Source organism: Erinaceus europaeus, chromosome 3 (assembly GCF_950295315.1).
Source record: "Erinaceus europaeus chromosome 3, mEriEur2.1, whole genome shotgun sequence".
Classification (NCBI taxonomy): Eukaryota; Metazoa; Chordata; class Mammalia; order Eulipotyphla; family Erinaceidae; genus Erinaceus; species Erinaceus europaeus.
The window spans coordinates 62065781-62086568 of record NC_080164.1 but is presented as its reverse complement, the minus strand read 5'-3'; the positions used below and the strand labels follow the sequence as shown (position 1 = coordinate 62086568).

Here is a 20788-nt window from a genome sequence, read left to right as displayed (position 1 = left end):
ATCATAAATGCAATAGCTTAAAACAGCACAAGTTTATTATTTTATGGTTCCAGAAATCAGAAGTTTAAAATGGGCCTCACAGAACTAAAAATCAGGGTGTCAACAGGGCTGCTCTAAGAATGGCTCCCTTCCCTTTTCCCACTGCGGAAACAAACTGGACTTTTTTTGCTCATAATTTCCTGTCTCCATATTCAAAGTCATCAGCATACTATCTTCTAGTTTCTTTCTGGCTCTTACTACCTGCTTCTTTTTTTAGGAGGACTTTGAAGACTACAATGAACGCTCTGAGATCACCCAAGATAGATTCTCCATCCCAAGACTCGTTTTTTTATTGTATATACAGAGTTCCATCTGCCTAGGAAGATAATGTATCAGCAGATTCTGTGGATTAGGATATGGACATTATTAGGGAGTTACTATTCTGTCTTCTACAGACTCTGAATAAGATAAGCTGGGTTTGATAACTCCAGCCTGAAACTCAGTCTTATGCTTCCCTACCAACTTTGTTCAAAATAGAATTCAGTATGGGCTGATAACTCACTCTCCTTGGTGAGTCCAACAGGCTGCTGGGGCTTAGATGGACCACAGAGAAACCAACCAGGCCAGGCAGCAGCCTCAAGTTTCAGAGCAGAGCCCAAGCTTCTCTGGAAGAAGGTGAAGCGTGTGGCCTCCTCTCCTCCTTTATACAGGTCCTCAATATTCACATCCTGTGGGAACAAAGCAGCCAGCTACAGGTGAGCATTTATTGAAGTGTCAACCCTAGAGACTCCACAGTGAGAGACTTGGCAGAAAAGCTATTTACCCAGGAAACTCCTTTCTGTAGACTCTGGCACTGGGGGCTGGGAGAGGGGGGGGGATAGTGTGGGAACCTAGAGGAGAGGGAGGTGTGGACCTGCCTGGAGTTACAGATAAGGCACAGAGAAATCAGAGTGCACTAGAGACCATGTCAGATGTACAGAATCCCCCAGGATGGGACATAGTCTCACCTCCAGCTGCAGGGAAGGCCCCTCCTCTTTCTCCACACATGCTAAGCAGCGTCTCCCCCCTTGGGTCCCCAAGAAGACAGGGAACTTCATGCGATCTAGGCCTCTGTTGGGAAGTATGCAAATCTTCTCTGGTAGGGAATAGAAAAGAGAGCCAGGAGATGGGGGTTGAAAATTGTCAGAGAGCTAAGGTTTGGGTAGAGAGAAACCAGACCAGGAAACACCCTGCAAACTGGCTGCAATGTGACTGAGACTCCCACGGGGTCATGACCCCCTCACTAAGAATGGGGCTCAGCTGCTACCTGTCATAAAAAGGAGGAAGAGGAGTGAAAAGGGGATACCTGTAATAGATGGAGCAATAGAGCAAGGATGAGTTCCAGGGGGTGCTCACCTGCATAGCAGTTGTCTGTGTTGGGATTTCCCACCAGTAGCTGGTCACCTCTCATATACAGAGCTTGCTGCTCTGAGTCCTTAATTCTGGAATAGGATGAGAATTCTGACTACTGACTCCCTTCAGATACTACTGCACCTCTAAGCCCTTGTTCTGAATCATTAGACAGTTTGAGGGTTATTCTCTCATTGACAACTGGGCAGTGAGTGACACATCCCACAAGAGCAGGTAAGGACCCAGCCAGATTCATGGCATGGGAGCTGTGCCATTCAGAGGCTAGATCTCTTGTGTTGATATAAGGGGGTATCCCCCAGGACAGTGAGGGAAATCAGTGCCTTCAAAAGAAGAGTGAGTTTTTCTGAATATGCAGCTTTTTTCGACCACTTTCCTGATAAATTTCCCTTTTGTTATCTCCTTGACTTCATTGCTCTGAGACTTCTTTTTTTTTTTTTTCAGATAGAAAGAGAGGAGGCATAGAGAGAACAAAGAAAGTGCCAAAGTTTCCCCAAGGACTGTAGTAATTCCATGTCATATACCAGGGGGTTGATGCATAGCAAAATATGTGTCCTCTGCAGGTGAGATATCTCACTGGCTGCTAGGAAATTTCTTAATGGGGTTCAGATTTCTCTGAGATACAGAGAATCTTATTCCAGATTTTTCTGGAGCTATTCCATTTTTTTGTAATAGTTTATTTATTTCAGTATAGGGATACATTGAGGAGATAATGAAGTGTATTTTGATTCTCAGATATTAAAATGGGTTTTTTCTTAATATCTCTTATAATTTTTTATTTATATAAAGGAAACACTGACAAAACAATAGGATAAAAGGGGTACAACTCCACACAATTCCCACCACCAGAACTCCATATCCCATCCCCTCCCTTGATAACTTTCCTATTTTTTAACCCTCTGGGATTATGGACCAAAGATCATTGTAGGATGCAGAAGATGGAAGGTTTGGCTTCTGTAATTGCTTCTTGGCTGAACATGGGCGTTGACAGGTCAATCCATACTCCCAGCTTGCCTCTCTCTTTCCCTAGTGGGGCTGGGTTCCAGACAACAAAAAATAGGTTTTTACAGTTGAATAAGGACAAGACACTGGCATACTTTAACGATGACTCTTTAGTCACTATCAGGCCACTCCATCAGCTGGGGCCCTAGTTTGATAGTCCTGAGATTCCCACACAGACATGATGGGCCTAGTCCTCGAATAAATCCCTCTCGCCAACAATGACCAGTAACAATACTGGTCATCTCTATCAGGAACAACACAATAGATCCCTTTGTGGACCCCCATAGGACCTTGCCCTCAACGTGGATCAGCAATGGTAGAGAATGTTCCATCCTCCGAAGGGAGGCTGAACAATATACTCTATGTTCCACCTGAGGAAGATGGGTCCTGAAATTGGGGCAGCTTGGAACATTACTACTCATGACCACAGAATGTGAGCTCAGATCTACAGGGATGCAGAGGTCACATAGGCTCCTAAGCTGAATATTGGCCCCAGATCAGATCAAATAGATGGGGTTTACAGTCAGTAATATTTTTAAGGACTCATGGTGCAAAGCACAAGGACCAGTGTGAAGATCTCAGTTTGAGCCCTGGCTCCCCACCTGCAGGGGAGTCGCTTCACAAGCGGTGAAGCAGGTCTTCAGGTGTCTTTCTTTCCCCCTCTCTCTGTCTTCCCCTCATCTCTCCATTTCTTTCTGTCCTATCTAACAACAACGACATCAGTAATAACTACAACAATAAAACAACAAGGACAACAAAATGGAATAAATAAATAAATAAATAAATGTTTTTTTTAAAAAATAATATTTATATACCTTTCCCATATTTGGGAGCTACTCTATTCCATGATCCAGCTTTCTGGTCCTTTTCCAGCCATGACGTCATCTCCCCAGCCAATAACTTGGATCTACCTGCATGTCAGATGGCAGGCTCAGAAAAAAAAAACAAAAACTAGTATAGTCATGGGTCCTTTGGAATAAAACTAAAATAGGACTACTAACTATCTACAAAACGGAAACCCCCAAATCTTCATCTGCACTATTCCAGCCTTTAGGTTCATGACTAGTGAACAATTTGTTTGGATTTATATGTTAACTTTTTTCAGCCACCAGGTTCCAAATGCTAACATGATGCCTACCAGACTTACCTGGGCAGACAACCCCACCAATGTGCCCTGGAAACCCACTTCCCCAGAGACCCGCTCCACCAGGGAATGAGACAGGCTGGGAGTATGGATCGACCTGCCAAGGCCCATGTTCAGCAGGGAAGCAATTATAGAAGCCAGACCTTCCACATTTTGGACCCTATAATGACCCTGGACCCATACTCCCAAAGGGATAAAGAATAGGAAAGTTATCAGGGAAGGGGATGGGAAATGGACTTCTGGTGGTAAGAATTGTGTGGAGTTGTACCCCTCTTACCCTATGTTTTTTTGTCAGTGTTTCCTTTTTATAAATATTTTTTTAAAAAAATAGCTTTTTACACAATAAAATCTGTAAATCAGAATAAAATTAAAATCATATGGGGCAATAAGTATGTCAATATGGCTGCCCAGTCAGGGCTAGGTGTGCTCTGGGGTGAGTCACATTGTGGCTGCCAAATATTGAAGGTGAGAAGAGAACTGGAGCACGTCCTGATTATAGTCGTTTGTGGTTTTAATAACCAGCCTGGTGGGGTAAATACATGCCAAGGAAGCCAGAAGAATCCATGGTGAATGAGTGCAACATCAAAGTCAAGCAGTTATTAGCTCGGTTGCCTGGCTGGTTTCCAAGATGTTTGTCAACTACTGTCAGGACCTGAGAAACCTCACTGCCTTATAGAGCAAAACTTCAGGGTCAAGGCCATTACCTTAGATTTCTCTCTCCAAATAACCTTTAACTATAGACTATACATGTTTAAAGCATGTTCACTAATTTAATAGAAGTAAAAGTCTATAAAGAGCTTGGGTTTGTCAACTGGTATTGTCTCTACAATCTGAACAACCAAGACCTGTGTATAAATTTCTCATCTGCCAGCAACATTCTGCCTAATGACTAGAACCTGAGCTAGATTTTCCAATGTGTTGACTTAAATCTTGTCATTAGTGTTCTGTGCACTTGGATCTTCCTTTCTAAGTCAGGTTGCAACTACCTGGAGACCCAGAATGCCCCCCCCCCATACTTAAAAGCAGGATGAGGTCTTGAAGGGCTTGAGGAAATTCATCCCAGAGATCAATCTTGCTTCATTATTTTATGCCTCATCTCATTCCTTAAAGGGTTTAGTGTAGGTTAGAAAAAAATAGACGGGAGTTGGGCAGTAGTGCAGCAGGTTAAGTGCACATGCAAAGTGCAAGGAGCAGCATAAGGATCCCAGTTTGAGCCCCTGGCTCCCCACTTGCAGGGGAAGCACTTCACAGGAGGTAAAACAGGTCTGCAGGTGTCTCTCTTTCTGTCTTCCCCTCCTCTCTCCATTTCTCTCTGTCCTATCCAACAATGACAACATCAACAACAATAGCTACAACAATAAAAAACAACAAGGGCAACAAAAGAGAATAAATAAATATAAAAAATAAACAATAATTTGGTAAATTATTTTTTAAATTACTCAGATATCAAATGAAGTACAAATAGAAGTTGGAAGCCCGGCTTGGAAATTGAAAACCACATAGGCCAACATGTAAAGGAGCTAATACTGAGACTTGAATTTGTCTGTGAGCCTTTAGAGAAAATAATAATATGGCATAGATTGTTTGGAGTCTGATACCATGCTCTATGAAACACCAAGTGACTTATTTGTCCTCTTTGAGCCTTATTTCCTTGCTTCCTTTGTAGATTTCTCAGGATGGAGGCAAGGCAGTCTCATGATGGACATCTTGCAATATTCAGGAAAGAAATTCATCACAACTATGGCTATTATTGAACTTAATTATGGAGCATTTAAGATTCCTAAGGTGAGAAGGGTCACATCCCTCTGACTCAGCATCCTTCCCCTTTCCCATGTCATCCTCAGATCCACTGATTAGGAAAGGGTGGACTCTTGGTAAACTTACATGTAATATCGGGCCATGGGGAGAGAGCACATTTCTGCAATCAGAAGTGACTGGTCTTTGCTGAGGGAAAAAGAGATAAAAAGGCTTTTAGAGAGGGTGGGTTAGATACACATAGTACTAAGTGCAAGAACCCGTGCAAGGATCTGGGTTCGAGTCCCCAGATCCCTACCTACAGAAGGGAAACTTCATGACTGGTAAAACAGGTCTGCAGATGTCTATCTCTCTCCCTCTCTATCTCCCCCTTCTTTCCCAATTTCTCTCTGTCCCATCCAAAAAAAAAAAAAAAGAAAAGAAAAGAAATGAAATGGCTGCAGGAGCTGGGCTGTGGCTCAGAGGATTAAGCACACACAGCACTGACCAGTGCAAGGATTCCAGTTAAAGTCCCTGGCTCCCCACCTGAAGGGGGGTCACTTCATAAGTGGTAAAGCAGGTCTGCAGATGTCTATCATTCTGTCCCCCTCTCTGTCTTCCCCTCCTCTCTCCATTTCTCTCTATCCTATCCAACAACAATAATAACAACAACAAAGGCAACAAAAAAGAAAAAAATATTTAAAAAATTTAAGAAATAAAAAAGAAAAGAAATGGCTGCCAGGAGCAGTGGATTCATAGTGCCATCACTGAGCCCTAGAAATAACCTTTCAGGCAAAAAGAAAAAAGAAGAAGAAGAAGAAGAAGAAGAAGAAGAAGAAGAAGAAGAAGAAGGAGAAGGAGAAGGAGAAGGAGAAGGAGAAGGAGAAGGAGAAGGAGAAGGAGAAGGAGAAGGAGAAGGAGAAGGAGAAGGAGAAGGAGAAGTAGAAGGAGGAGGAGGAGGAGGAGGAGGAGAAGGAGAAGGAGAAGGAGAAGGAGAAGGAGAAGGAGAAGGAGAAGGAGAAGGAGAAGAAGGAAGAAGAAGGGCTTTTAGAGTGTGTGGGGTTGAGGGACAGATGCCCTATAGTCCTTGAATCACCCTGCCATTTGTGTCCCAGTAAATATTATCCATAACTGGCCTGCAGAATCCACCCAGGTTTCTCCAGTTCAGGAAGGTCTGAGAAGCTCTGTTTCGTCCTCATTTTGGACCGTCTGAGAACAAATATGACATGGGTAAGAGCCTGTGATGTGGGCACTGTGGTTAGCCTGGGAAAGTCATGTATCAGCCCCCCCCCCCCCCCAATCACTTATCCAAGAGCACTTTCCAGGGCTGAGAACTACAAACTCAGAGTTTATAGATGAGTCCAGATCAAACCTTGTCCATTTGGCCCCACAGCCACTACAGGCCTGTCCTGTCCTGTCCTGTCCTGTCCTGCCCTGTACTGTCCTAACCTAGGAGTCAGCTAGGACCCAGTGCCTGTGAAGAGCAGATCTCCCTGGTATCCCTAGAGAATTAGGAAAGATCATCTGAAGGAACCAGATGAATTCATGAAGACTAAGAGAATACCTGAACTCCACTTTATTCCAGATAAAAACCAGAACAAACTTGAGATACAGAAACTTACACGTTTTAGGTTCAGAAATACAAACTAAAGCCAGTGTCCCTTAGTAAATCCCAGACTACAAAGTAATAGCCAATTCTACTATTTTATATTGGATAAACCTAGCCTGTAGAGTTTTCCCTAAAATTATTACCTTCAGAAAGACCATTTCAGAAGCTGGCATGGGAAGAAAACTAACTTGACAGCTAATCTAGCCACTGGGGTGTTGGGAGCTGGGAAATATCCCAGAAAAGTAAAGTGCAAGAATGACTAAGGCTGGAGATTTACAGAGTGATCTTAATCTCACCAAGTGGAAAGAAAAAAGAAAAGAAAAATATGCAGAAAATAAGAGAAAAGGGAGAAAAAGAAGGTGGGAAGAAAGGAATATGACTCAGAAAGTAACACTGAAGGACATTTTGGGAAGTGGATGAGGAGGAAAATGTCACCAGCAGAGCTTTCTGAGTTCCCATAGCACTGAGTTCCATGGCCTGGGGGCTAGAGAAAACTGAAAAAGTAGGCCTGCAGCTGAACTAGTTTTAGTGTGAGTTTAGCTGCCTGGCCACTTTGAGCTAATCATTTCTAGTTCCCTACAGTAGGAGTTTAAGTGCTGGTGAGCATTGTGTTTAGACTTATTCATCCTAGATGAATATAGGCTATGTGAGTCAGAATAGTAAAATATTTTATGTTCTTTGTTATTTCATCTGATACCTTTATTCTTTTTTTTGTTTTTTTAATTTAATTTTATTTATTTTCCCTTTTGTTGCCCTTGTTGGTTTTATTGTTGTTGTAGTTATTATTGTCATCATTGTTGTTAGATAGGACAGAGAGAAATGGAGAGAGGAGGGGAAGACAGAGAGTAGAAGAGAAAGACAGACACCTGCAGACCTGCTTCACTGCCTGTGAAGCGACTCCCCTGCAGGTGGGGAGCCGGGGGCTTGAACCGGGATCCTTATGCCGGTCCCTGCACTTCGCGCCATGTGCACTTAACCTGCTGTGCTACCGACGACTCTCCCTGACACCCTTATTCTAAAGAAAAACAATAGATTATTAATTTTTTGCATATCTATATTTCATGCATATATAATTCTATTGCTCTTGTCTGGCTTGCCCCCTCCCTTACATTTCAGATAAAAAGGGAGAAGGAGATGTGCAATAAATACCCATATACCATTCAGAGAGCTTCTTCTGGTGCAGCATTTTGTGGTCCTGTACAGTTGAAAGGGCTTAAAGCCAGGTCCTTGCTGCATTCTGAATTATGTGCTCTAGTGTGTATAGAGTCTTCTAGTTCTCGTTGCATCAAATTTTGCAATACCAAGAACTTAGAAATTGGACTTTGGGATTTGGTTTAAAAATTATGACAAACTTAATAAGAACTAATGATGTATATGGTAAAATGTTCAATGAAAGTGAAAATGAAAGCTGTAAATAATATGTATCAAAGCAAAACTTGGACTGGAGTTGGTGTATTGCATCATAATAAAAGACTCTGGTATGGGAGGAAGGGTTCAGGTCCTGGAACATGATGACACAGGAGGACCTAGAGGGGATTGAATTCTTATGTGGGAAACTGAGAAATGTCACATACGTATAAACTACTGTGTTTTATTGTCAACTGTAAACAATCCCCCAATAAAGAAAACAATAATATGTACATTATGATTCCATTTAGATTCACATGTGTAGAGAACCACATATAAATAAATACTGTTGACTTCATTATAGAATCTAATCTACCCATAACTCACAGTACTATGAGTAAAAATTTTAACAGCTCTTAACACTCTCCTTTATGACATGACTTTCATTAGTAGTAAAAAGTTTCAGTTTTTAAAAATTAAATGTTCAGTTAGTTACTGGCTCCCAAACATATCTGGCCATCAAATCATCTGGGGAGACTCTTGATGGATGCTGTTTCCTGGACTGAAGTTTCTGATTCAGCAACTGATTCAGTGATGAGCTAAATAAGACAAGTAGTCCACTAAAATATTTCTTAACCTCTAATAAGTATATAAATCACTTGATGCTGTCTTTAAAATGCAGACTCTGATTCCCTTGGTCTATGGTGGGACCTGTACCAACAGTTCTTTAAAAAAAAAAAAAAACGGGGGGGGGGCTGGGTGGTGGCCCAGAGGGTTAAGCACACATGGTGCAAAGCACAAGGACCCATGTAAGGATCCCGGTTCAAGCCCCCGGTTCCCCACCTGCAGGGGGGTCACTTCACAAGTGGTGAAGCAGGTCTGCTGGTGTCTATCTTTCTCTCCCCTCTCTGTCTTCCTGTCCTCTCTCCATTTCTCTCTGTCCTATCCAACAACAATGACAGCAATAACAACAACAACAACAACGATAAACAATAAGGACAACAGAAGGAAAAAAATAATAACCTCCAGGAGCAGTGGATTCATAGTACAGACACCGAGTCCCACCGATAACCCTGGAGGCAAAAAAAAAAAAAGAAAATTATTTTGTTTATTTTTATTTTAATGAGAGGGAGAGGTGAGGGATGAAAGAGAGAGAGAGAGATCTGAACACTGCTCAGCTCTAATTTATGGTGATGTTAGGGACTGAACCTGAGAACTCTGGGGTCTCAGACATCAAACCACTGTAATATTTCTCCAACCTGATACTGCATTTCAAATGGGCAGCTAATTAAATTATTTAAATGCTGTTGGTTTCTGGTCCTGAAATTGTAAAGGATTAGATTATATATCCTAGCCCAGATAGGCAGATGATAGCATGATTTCAATGCAAGTTCTCTTGATGTTGTGCTCTTCGTTTCTCTGAAAAACTGGGCCTTCTTTGTCTGTAGAAGCAGGAATATAGGTAGCCCAGTCATTGTGTCCGGGTCTGGCTTGAACAGACCAAATAGTGGGTCCTACAAAGTTGAACTGTCAGGATAATGTTAGCTCAAGAGCCAGTAGAAATGTAGTGCATATCCAATCCTACTAGACATCCTAGAATACCAGAAGTCTCCTATTTTTGGTCCAGTTCCAAATCCCATTGTCTATCCCAAAGAATTCTATGTGTTATGGAGTCTTATGCAACTGTTAAAAATAATGAAGTTATCTCCTTTGCAATATCATGGACAGGGGCTGAGTGGTAGTATATTGGCTAAGTGCAATGTCATGGACAGAGCTCTAAGGCATTGTGCTGAGTGAGGGAAGCCAGAAAGAGGAAGACCAACACTGAATGCTATCACTTCTAGGTAGAATGTAAGAACAAAGAATAATAAGGGAAAACAAAAGTGAAACTTGGACTGTGGGCATATTGCACCAAAGCAAAGGGCTCTGGAAAAAAGGAAGGGGAGAGGATGAAGAGAGTTTGGGATCCTGTTATGTCTCCTAGACACCAGTCAAGGGGAAATGAGAAATTGTGCCTATGTGTTAAAAACTATACTGAATGCCATTAAGTTCCCAATAAAGTAAAATAAAGAAAGAACCTATGTGTGGCATACTTATCTGAACTCTGGATAGGTTGTGATAGAATGACTAGAAATGATAAGTCATTTCCTAATTCATCACAGAGGTTGTAGTGCTGTGTCTGAGAATCTTTCATGGTCTTTTCCAATGGATCATACACTCCATTCTCAAAATTTATTCTTCCCTATTGATCCCGAGTGAGCTTTTACTAGACTTTGGCTTATATCCCTCTCTGGAGACATTCTATAGTTTACTTGTACTTTTATCAATTTACTTATCTTGAATCAAATATCACCACCAGATATCCTTGAATTTTCTCTGCCCTCTTTTCTGCATCATACCTATTCTACTCTCTTTCTTCTTCTCTTACACATTATGGATGTAGAACCTGTTCTTCCTAGGGCTGATAGTTACTTTTGTGAAGCCTGATACAGTTTGGATTCTCCTGGTATTTAATTGCTGTTGTCTTGGAGCCTTTAACACTGATAAATAAACTTCCTTAACATTTTTCCATTTTTTCTTTCTCGGGTCTGTTGTGGACGTACTCTCCTCTTGGGAGTATCCTTAAGACTGGAAGCCACATGTCAAAGTCCTAAGCACTTCTCTTCCACATGTTATTTTTACATTTAATCCATCCATTTCCACAACTCCAGTGATTATCTTGGTGCCATTTCTCCTAAACCCAAACTAAATATCCTACTTTCTCTCCAGGAGTCTACAGAGCATCCCAGTTTGGATAGCTCATCATCATACCTAGTCAAATATATCTAAAGTCAAATTAATATTTTCTTCCTCTCACCCCATTCATCAGAGTTGGCAGTCAGCTGAGGTAAAGAACAAACACCTCATCACAGACCCCTGCAAGCATCAACCCGGCTTTGACCTAGCACGTTATGATTGGGCCCTCCTCAATCTCTATCGAACAGGCTATGGCCGGTGCGCCGCTATGTTCCATCGCTGGGGAGCCAGAGACGACCCGAACTGCCCCTGCAGCTCCAGACACACTATGACCCACATAGTCAACGACTGCCACCTCTCCAGATTCAAAGGAGGTCTCGAAACTTTACATCAGGCTCAACCTGACGCTGTTGACTGGCTACGGAAGAAGGGCAAACGCTAGAAGAAGAAGAACCCCATTCATCCTTCCCAATGTTGTTTTTCTCACTGCCATTATCTTCTTCTAGTCATATTAAAAGCCGAAAAGTTATTGACAGTACTTTGTACATTTCCTGATTCTATAACAGATTTATCAACTAATCCCAATGTATTATTACTTTAAAAAGTACATTCATTCCACCAAAGTAAAAGACTCTGGAGTTGGGGGATTGAGGTCAGGTCCTGGCAGAAAATGACCTAAAGGGGGTTGAAAAGTCATGTGGAAAACTGAGAAACGTTACCCATGTACAAACTACTGTATTTTACTGTTGACTGTAAACCACAAATCCCCCAATAAAGAAAAATTAAACACATACACATACACACACACACTCATTAGGACAAGTATTCTGGATTTTTCTACCTTCAGCTCAGCCAACACTATGTGGGGCACCTAAAACCACTTGCATTCCAAGTGGTTATCACACACACACCCTACTTTAGAATTTGTAGTGATTGCCTATTTCACCACTGTCTGCCATGGTTAATGTGTATATTGTAACTTGTATCTCCATAGAGACCAAGTCACTCCTGCAAGCATATGACTTCTCTCATATCTTCTCAGTGGACATACTCAGCCTTTGAATTCCCTCTCTCAAAAGTCATCCTTCTTCATCTCCAAATCTTTAGGCACTGGGGTAATTGAACATAATTATCATTATGTATGAGCTAAGTATCTGGTTCTGTTGAACTAATTATTGGCTCAGAGAAACATCTTAGATATACTAAGGTATATCACTCAACTTGTAGTGTCAGTTTCAGCATATATAAAGTAATGAAATCAGAATGTGTAGTTATTAAAATTCTTTCCAAATCAATCTCTGATTCCATGAATCAGAATTGAATAAATCTTTTGCTTAATACCCTTGAACTCCTATTAAACTCTACCAAAGTGTTTGTTATTGTGTATATATACATTTATTTCTCTTGTAGAACTTAACATGCTCCTGAAGCCATGAATTATGGCGTGTGGCTCTCTAACCATCCTGAGAGACACACATTGGTGCTCATGATCAGAGCAGAGAAACACATAGCAGACTTCAGTGGTAAAATTAGATTCTAGACCTGGATTTTGTATCCATTTATCTTGCCATCTGGAAAACCCTCTTTTGTCCCAATGTATTAGCATTGAAATGATAGAATTGGAAAGGTCATGTTTTTCCAAACCAAGCTTCATAATAAAAAATTACATAGATGTCTAATAAAAGTAAAATAAGTAAAAGGTACCTACTTTTGCTGAAGTGAAGAGTGAAAGACACCAGAACCCTGCCAATATTTTCAATGACTGCTGTACCAGATACCAGGACATGTCTAGAAAACCCCCAAGTCTCACTAAACATTTTTGAATACCACTACCCTAGATAATTTCATCTGAAGTTACTTTCTAAAATCCAAGGTTCTAAATATTTTAAATATTGACTTAATCTTCTTAAATTCCTTATATATAACTCTAGACTGATTTAGTGTGTTAATGTATTTTTTTGGAGGAAATTCCTTTTTTCTAGAGCACTCACCAAGAAGAATGAAAGGTAGGAAGCATATTAGAAATATTGACAGAAAGGAGAAGAGAAAAAGAGAAAGAGAACATTGCCTCCCTACCACTGACCTGCAAATCCTCGATGCTGGAACCACCAAGTAATCTCTCCAGGGCATCTGCTCTGAGTTTATACCATCTACTCAGGGTGGGTCATACCTGCAACAATCTATATAATTGGCTCCATGATGAGGAAGAAGAGCCTACAGATTTCATAATGTCTTCAGTACAGTATAGATAATGATAAGGTGGGAGCGTTAATGAATGTTTGTTGAAGGGGGGGAGTCACCCATAAAGACTCTGCAGAAGCCAGGTGTTGGGTCCCTGCCTATAGCTACTGTCATTGACACTGTCATTGAGGGTTTGGGCAGCCAGATCAACAGTGGTGAGGTCAAATATCTTCATAAAACCTTCCCTTTATTGCTCTGTGGGCTCTGCTCTAGCCTTAGAAAATTGAAAGAGACAAGGGAGAGGGTTTCTGAGTGGCCTATAGTTAGAACAGCCTCTGGTGTTTAAAGTCAGACTGATTGATCATCAAGGTAATATAAGAGTGAGAGATGAAAGTATTGTGAGTACATTCCTGTTTAGAAAGATGAGAGGAAAGCCTATACTTTTCAACAGGTTCTCTTGACTGGTCTCAGCTTGATGTGACAGAAAGCCCTGTTGCAAAAGACATTGACGTTAGGTTCATCTTGAAACTGGGCAAATGTCATGACTCTGAACTGCTAAAGTACATAGCATAGTATAAAGAGGGCAGGTATAGAGAATATGCATGCCTATAAAACCTCTTTTGGGCCACTCCAGAAATTTATCTTCACTATAAAATAACAATAGTAAGGATTGCCTCACTCGCTGAAGGGAGGCTGGGTCTTCCTACCCTGCCACTCAAGGAACAGAGCACCTAAAATGTTCCCAGCTGTGACCATAGACTGTGTGATCTGAGACCAACATGGACTTAGAGGTTGCACAGGCTTCTGTGCTAAATATGAATATATATGGGCCCTGGATCAGGTTTAAGGGGCCAACGGTCAATTTTATTTATAGATTTTTTTCAAGTTTGGGAGCTACGCTCTGCCCTAATCCAAATCTCTAACCCTATTCTCAGCTATGACACTATCTTCCCAGACAAAATTTTTAGTCCACCTCCATATTAGCTATCAAATGCAAATAAAAACTACTAAAGTTATGAGCCCCTGGGAACATATCTAAAATATACTTCCTAGATTCCTTCCACCCTACAATCCTTATTCTCATATGCTCTATTCTTACATTTTGGTTTATGTCTATAAATCATTTTTTCCTGCCTTACATATCTTACCACCTTTCAGCCACCAAGCTGCAGATGCTATTGTGACAACATCCTGACATCAATGGGCAGAAGATGTCACCAATGTGTCCTGGAACCTAACTCTCCAGAGCTCTAGCCCATGAGGGAAATAAGCAGGCTAGGGGTATGGATCAACCTGCTAAAGTCCATGTCCAGCAGGGAAGCAATTACAGAAGCCACCTTCTGCACCCCCACAAAGAATTTTTTCCGTACTCCCAGGGAAAAAAATGGGCAAATATATAAAAATATAGATAGTTACTTTGAGAGAACTACTACAATTTTCCAATAGAGGGAATGGGGACACGGAACTCTGGTGCAAAGTTATACCCCAATACCTGATAATTTTATAAATCAATATTAAGTAACTAATAAATTTTTAAAAGATAATATGCATACCTCTGATTAACACTATATAATTAAATTCATCGATCCATCTATACACCCATGCACTCACTCATCCACCTTTCTATCCAATCAACCATCTAGCCAGTCATTTATTCACAAGGTACAGAGAATCTTGGACATAGTATTTTCTGAGTACCAATCATCATTTGGAAAATTCCACAAGAGATTTGGTAAGGAAATGGGAAAAGTCAGTACAACACTCATATATTGCATGGTGAGAGATAAGGACAGTTGGGCAAATATGGGACCAGCCTTGTTTTCCAATACCAATAGTTTTTTTTTTTCTTATACCTTCTCTCCAGCTCTCATCATTCTGTGGAAAAGATTAAAGCATCTAGTATTATACTAAGCAACCGGAGAGAGTTTGTTGTGCACTTACTTTGCTGTGTAACAAAGATAAGCAACAAAAGATCCCTGTTGTTAAGTAGTTTTGCAGTTCAACTGGGGAGTGATGTTGTAAACACTTAAAAGATAATTAACAAAATCAGACTCTAGTCTTTCTTTCAAGATAGTATTTGAGATAATGGAGGTAGAGAATCACTTTGAGTGAAAAAAATTGATTCTTATATAAGAAGAAGTAATTATGCTAAGGGAAACAAAGAGGTAAAAGTCAACTACTGGGTGGTTTCACTCATATGTGAAAAATAGGTAACTAGAGCCAATGAACTTGAAAATGTAACCAAACTTGCTCTTAGACTTTGTGAAAACCATGGTGATTATCAGAGTGAAAGGGGAGTAAGTCTAAGAATTTTGGTGGTGGATATAGTGAATTATGTACACACACACACACACACACACACACACATAGTTGTGTGTGTACACAATTGAAAGTTTATGACTTTGTAAACCAATGTTAATCACCAATAATAAAAAATGTAAAATAAACAAACTTGTAGAATTGAAGGGACTTGGGACATGACATCATAATCTCCTTCCTAATGGAAAAATCTATGGTAGTGGAACCTCTGAGAAATAGGTTAGTCAGGATGTGTTTTAACATCTCCTAGATCAAAGACCTTGTAACCTCATGAATAAACCCCAATAGTGTGTGTAGTCCTTGTGGTTAACACTTTGGGATCACCTATAATTTCCACTCAGTTATGCTAATGGTGTCTGGAATTTCAGAGAGTAAGCTATTGTTGACTAGGCAAACCCTTGCGCTTAAAATGTGCTCTGTGTGTAGTGTACTACTTCTTCATGATATACACTGACAGCTCCCTGACTTCTTCTGATCCTCTCTACTCTTCAGAATACAGTGTTATTTCTCAGAGTCCAAACACTGGACCAAATTCTATGTGGTGTATATCTTGCTTCTTGGTAAAAACAGGCCCAGACTGGTGGATTATATTGAAACTACAAAAATCTAGAACCACAATATCTTTCTCAGGCAAACATGTGGTGCCTGTGTCCTCCAGTCCCTATATACTTTAATGCAAATGTTTACTTTGCTTCATTTGCTATTGACTTATGTAGGCTCATTTCTTTTTTTATTATTTACTTTTTATTAAAAAAAATGATAAGTTAACAAAACCATAGGGTAGAAGGGGTACAAATCCACACAATTCCCACCACCCAATCTCCATATCCTATCCCCTCCCCTGATAGCTTTCCCATTCTCTATCCCTCTGGGAGCATGGACCCAGGGTCGTTGTGGGTTGCAGAAGGTGGAAGGCCTGGCTTCTGTAAACACTTCCTTGCTGAACATGGACGTTGACTGGCCAGTCCATACTCCAAGTCTACCTCTCTCTTTCCCTAGTAGGGTGGGTCTCTGGGGAAGCGGAGCTCTAGGACACATTGGTGGGGTCTTCAGTCCAGGGAAGCCTGGCCGGCATCCTGATGGCATCTGGAACCTGGTGACTGAAAAGAGAGTTAACATACAAAGCCAAACAAATTGCTGAGCAATCATGGACCCAAAGGTTGGAACAGTGGAGAGGAAGTGTTGGGGGGGGGGGTACTCACTGCAAACTCTAGTGTACTTCTGCTTTCTGGTATATATTTTGCAGTAGTTTATGGATACATGTGAACATATGCTCTCTCTCACAGAACCTGGTGTATATCTAGGTTTTGGGACTTTGTTAGAAAGTGAACCACCTGGGATGGAATTAGAGAATACTATGACCTTTCATACTCAGGTCTCACCAGAGTAATGAAGCTGAAGGGTTGTCATTCCACATCTGAAGTCTCTGGACACAGTCTGAGCTGAAGCATGTTGAGGTGGCAATCGTTGAGTTGATTAATTTGTGATCGGCTGATGCAATATTATTTGATATGGATTGGGAGAGGCATGCGGGAAAGTGGGCCCTATCCTAAGGTTCCAGGACTGGGAGAAATACAGGCTCTATAGTGGAGATGTGAGGTTCCTGCTGTCTTAGGGTTCAAAAAGACAATGAATAGTTAATGTTATCATCACATTATTTGGTAATTGGGTTAACTTTGAAAAGTCCTTTTGTTAGGGTTTGCTGTATAGTATCCAGTATCTTGTAAATAGCTGTGCCACTGGTTGCCTCTGATCTACTTGGTCTAGGCTTTTGAGAGAGTCTGCATATCAAATACACAGCCTATATATTAAGAAGACTCAGTCTGTGTTTTAAAAACTTCGAGATATACAATTAATTTTCCCCTCTCATATTAATTAACTAGTGATTTATTTGACTACAATTTTATAGGAGTGTACATAAACACCATTCCCACCACCAAAAGACTGTGTACCTTCCCACCCACCCACCCCCAGCCCCCACCGGCCCAGGAAGCCACATGTCTACCCCTTACCACAGGGTTTTTACTTTGGTGCCCTACTTTCAATTTAGTCAGATCCTGCTTTTAGTTTCCCTTTCAGATCTTCTTTCTCAACTTCTGTTGATGAGTGGGATCATTCCATACTCATCTTTATCTTTCTGACTTAGCTCACTTAACATAATTCCTTCTAGCTCTGTCCAAGATGGGTCAGAGAAGGTGGGCTCATTGTTCTTGATAGCTGTATAGTATTCCATTGTGTATATATACAACAGCTTTCTCAGCCACTCATCTGTTGTTGGGCACCTGAGTAGCTTCCAGGTTTTAGCTATTATGAATTGTGCTGCTATGAACATAGGAGTACACAACTCTTTTTGGTTGGGTGTTATGGAGTCCTTGGGGTATAAGCCCAGGAGAGGAATTACTGGATCATATGGAAGGTCCATGTCTAGCCTTGTGAGAGTTTTCCAGACTGCTCTCCATAGAGGCTGGACCAATTTACATTCCCACCAGCAATGCAAAAGGGTTCCTCTGTCCCCACAGCCTCTCCAGCATTTGTTGCTGCTGTCCTTTTTGAATGTAGGCTCATTTCTATTGAAACTCTTTTGGATTCTACTATCCCACAAAAGATGGAACAGTCACTAAAGTCTGGAGGAAGTTTCAAGAATAAGATGTAATTCCAGTTACTCCTTGAAGGATGGACCCATTTTTATGGGTGAAAGAATGAAAGAATATTTCCGTATGGGGAAATAATTACTACATTCCACACTCACTAGATTCCAAATATATGTCAGCTATTATACTTGATACTTGGAAATAAACTGATGTAACTCTGGCCTTGAGGTCATTCAGGGACCACAGATCTTTCATCTACTGACCACAATGCAGCCAAGTTCACAAAGAAGAGTGCATGAATCACTGACAGAGCAGAAACCTAGGGATCTCCTTTCAGCAAAAATTTCACGGAGGAGTAGGCATCTAGCCAGAGATTAATGATGAGGCAAAAAGAAAACAGAGTAATGAGTCTACAATTAGGTCAGTGGGCAAAGAAGATTGGGGCCAGGAGGTGGCACACCTAGTAGACTATACAAGTTACCATGCTCAAGGACCTGGGTTCAAGTCTTTGGACCTATGTGTGTGGGAGGACAGGGGGGCGGTGGGGAGGTCATGATCAGTGATTCCAAAGCAGCTTTTCAGGTGTTCCTTATTCTCTTGCTCTCCATCTCCCTCTTTGTTCTCATTTTTTTCTTTGCTTTATCAAATAAATGAAAGAAAAGAAAATAATCACGAGGAGTGGTGGATTCATCATACAGTTATAGTATCCTAGCCATAACCCTACTGGTTAGGAAAAAAAAAAAAACAACTAGAGACACTGTCTATGTTTGGAGTTCTCTGCCTCCTCGAGAGGCCTACAGCAAGAGCTATACTGCTGCTGCCCATGCACTTCAACTGCTTATGAATTTGAGATACTGAAATCCATAAAGGAGATGACCCTTGCAGCCTGGCGACTTCCTTTCTACCTTCTTAGCAAAAATAAATCTCTAGGCAAGCCTGACTAGTGAGATACAGGTGGAATGCCACAGGGCTCATTTGGGGACTCCTCTTTCTATCTCTGCTCTGATTCCCTAGTGCTTGGGAAGGGACATTAGAATATATCTTTTTTTTTTTCCCTGAGCCTGAAATCTGATATGCAGGTGGATCCAAGTTATTGTCTGGGGATATGATGTCATGGCTGGAAAAAAAAGCTGGATCAGGGAAGAGAGTAGCTCCCTAATATGGGAAAGGTGTATAAATATTGTTGATTGTAAACTCCACCGATTTGATCTGATCTGGGGCCCATATTCAGCTTAAGAGCCCATGTGACCTCTGCATACCTGTAGATCTGAGCTCACTTTCTGTGGTCATGAGTAGGAATGTTCCAAGCTGCCCCCCCCCAAAAAAAAAAGAAAGAAAAAGAAAAAATGAAAAACTAGTATAGTCACAGTCCCTTTGGAATACAAAGCAGAGACCCCCGCCCAACTCTTCATCTGCACTATTCAAGCCTTTAGGTTCATGATTGCTCAACGATTTGTTTAGCTTTATATGTTAACTTTCTTTTCAGCCACCAGGTTCCAAATGCTAGCATGATGCCAACCAGACTTCCCTGGACAGACAATCCCACCAGTGTCTCCTGGAGCTCTGATTCCCCAGAGCCCCGCCACACTAGGGAAAGAGAGAGATAGGCTGGGAGTTTGGATTGATCTGTCAACACCCATACTCAGTGAGGAAGCAATTACAGAAGCCAGACCTTCCATCTTCTGCATCCCATAATGACCCTGGGTCCATACTCCCAGAGGGTTAAAGAATAGGAAAGCTATCAAGGGAGGGGATAGTATATGGAGTTCTGACAGAGAGAATTATGTGGAGTTGTACCCCACTTATCCTATGGTTTTGTCAGTGTTTCCTTTTTATAAATAAAAGAAAAGAATATATCATTCCTGTAATGTATTATTGGAATGGTGGAGGTAGTCAAGAAAGATCTAAACTTTGTGGACACAGAACATATTAACACATTGTGTATCAGCCTTTAAATAGAATACTCCAGGGAGAAATAATTGGGCTTAGGCTCATTTTGAAAAAGAAAATAACACTGGACAACATAAAATAAATGCACTTATTTTTCTTTATCCATGACTTTATGTATTACTGTGTAATAAATAACCCCAAACTTAGCAGCTGAAAGCAATATGTATTTATTATCTTAAGGAGTTCCTGAGATTTGAAAATCCAGATCAACTTTGCATGGTGACTCTGCTTCAAAGTCTCTCATCAGGTTTCAGTCAAGTTGTTGATTAGTGCTCCATCATCTGAAGGCCCAACTGGGAAAAGAAGAGCTGTGTCCACATATCTCCTGTGGTTCTTGACAGGAATCTTTATTTTTCACCAAGATTTCTTTATAGGTCTGCTCACAGGGTGGTGATACCATTTATTTATTTATTTATTTATTTATTTATTTATTTATTTATTTATTTATTTTTGGATAGGACAGGGAGAAATCGAGAGAGGACAGGAAGACAGAGACAGAGAAAGAAAGATAGACACCTGCAGATCTGCTTCACAGCTGGTGAAGTGACCTCCCTGCAGGTGGGGAGCCCGAGGCTTGAACCCAGATCCTTATTCCTGTCCTTGTGTTTCATACAATGTGCGCTTAACCTGTTGCTCTACCACCCAATCCCCGTACTTGTCTTTCTTCAGAGTCAAAGAAAGATACACAAAGAGATGGGCTGCCCCAATCTTCCTTGAATTGTTTCAGCTAACTCCAATCTCTGATTTCTCCTTCTTACGGCCTTCTTCCTGAATCACCTCTACAATTCT

At 41.0% G+C, this 20788-nt stretch overlaps 2 protein-coding genes across 6 annotated transcripts in view; both read right to left on the bottom strand.

The window, feature by feature from the left end:
- Positions 1 to 20788, bottom strand: part of LOC103115684 (transcription factor A, mitochondrial-like) — a 146505-nt gene that overhangs the window by 37204 nt on the left and 88513 nt on the right. The window lies entirely within an intron of this gene.
- Positions 14 to 13121, bottom strand: IL1F10 (interleukin 1 family member 10). 5 transcript variants are annotated; one of them, XM_060187264.1, is made up of 6 exons: positions 13042 to 13058; positions 12667 to 12746; positions 5417 to 5476; positions 1375 to 1460; positions 987 to 1114; positions 14 to 707 (listed from the first exon to the last, which is right to left on the bottom strand). In XM_060187264.1, exons 3-6 carry the CDS (start codon positions 5446 to 5448, stop codon positions 495 to 497), a joined length of 459 nt encoding a protein of 152 aa, XP_060043247.1. In that variant the 5' UTR covers positions 5449 to 5476; positions 12667 to 12746; positions 13042 to 13058; the 3' UTR covers positions 14 to 494. The 5 variants fall into 5 exon arrangements, with proteins under 5 accessions (XP_060043247.1, XP_060043246.1, XP_060043244.1 ...); XM_060187263.1 differs by lacking the exon at positions 13042 to 13058 and adding an exon at positions 9246 to 9295 and having other exon boundaries at positions 12667 to 13034; XM_060187261.1 differs by lacking the exon at positions 12667 to 12746 and having other exon boundaries at positions 13042 to 13121.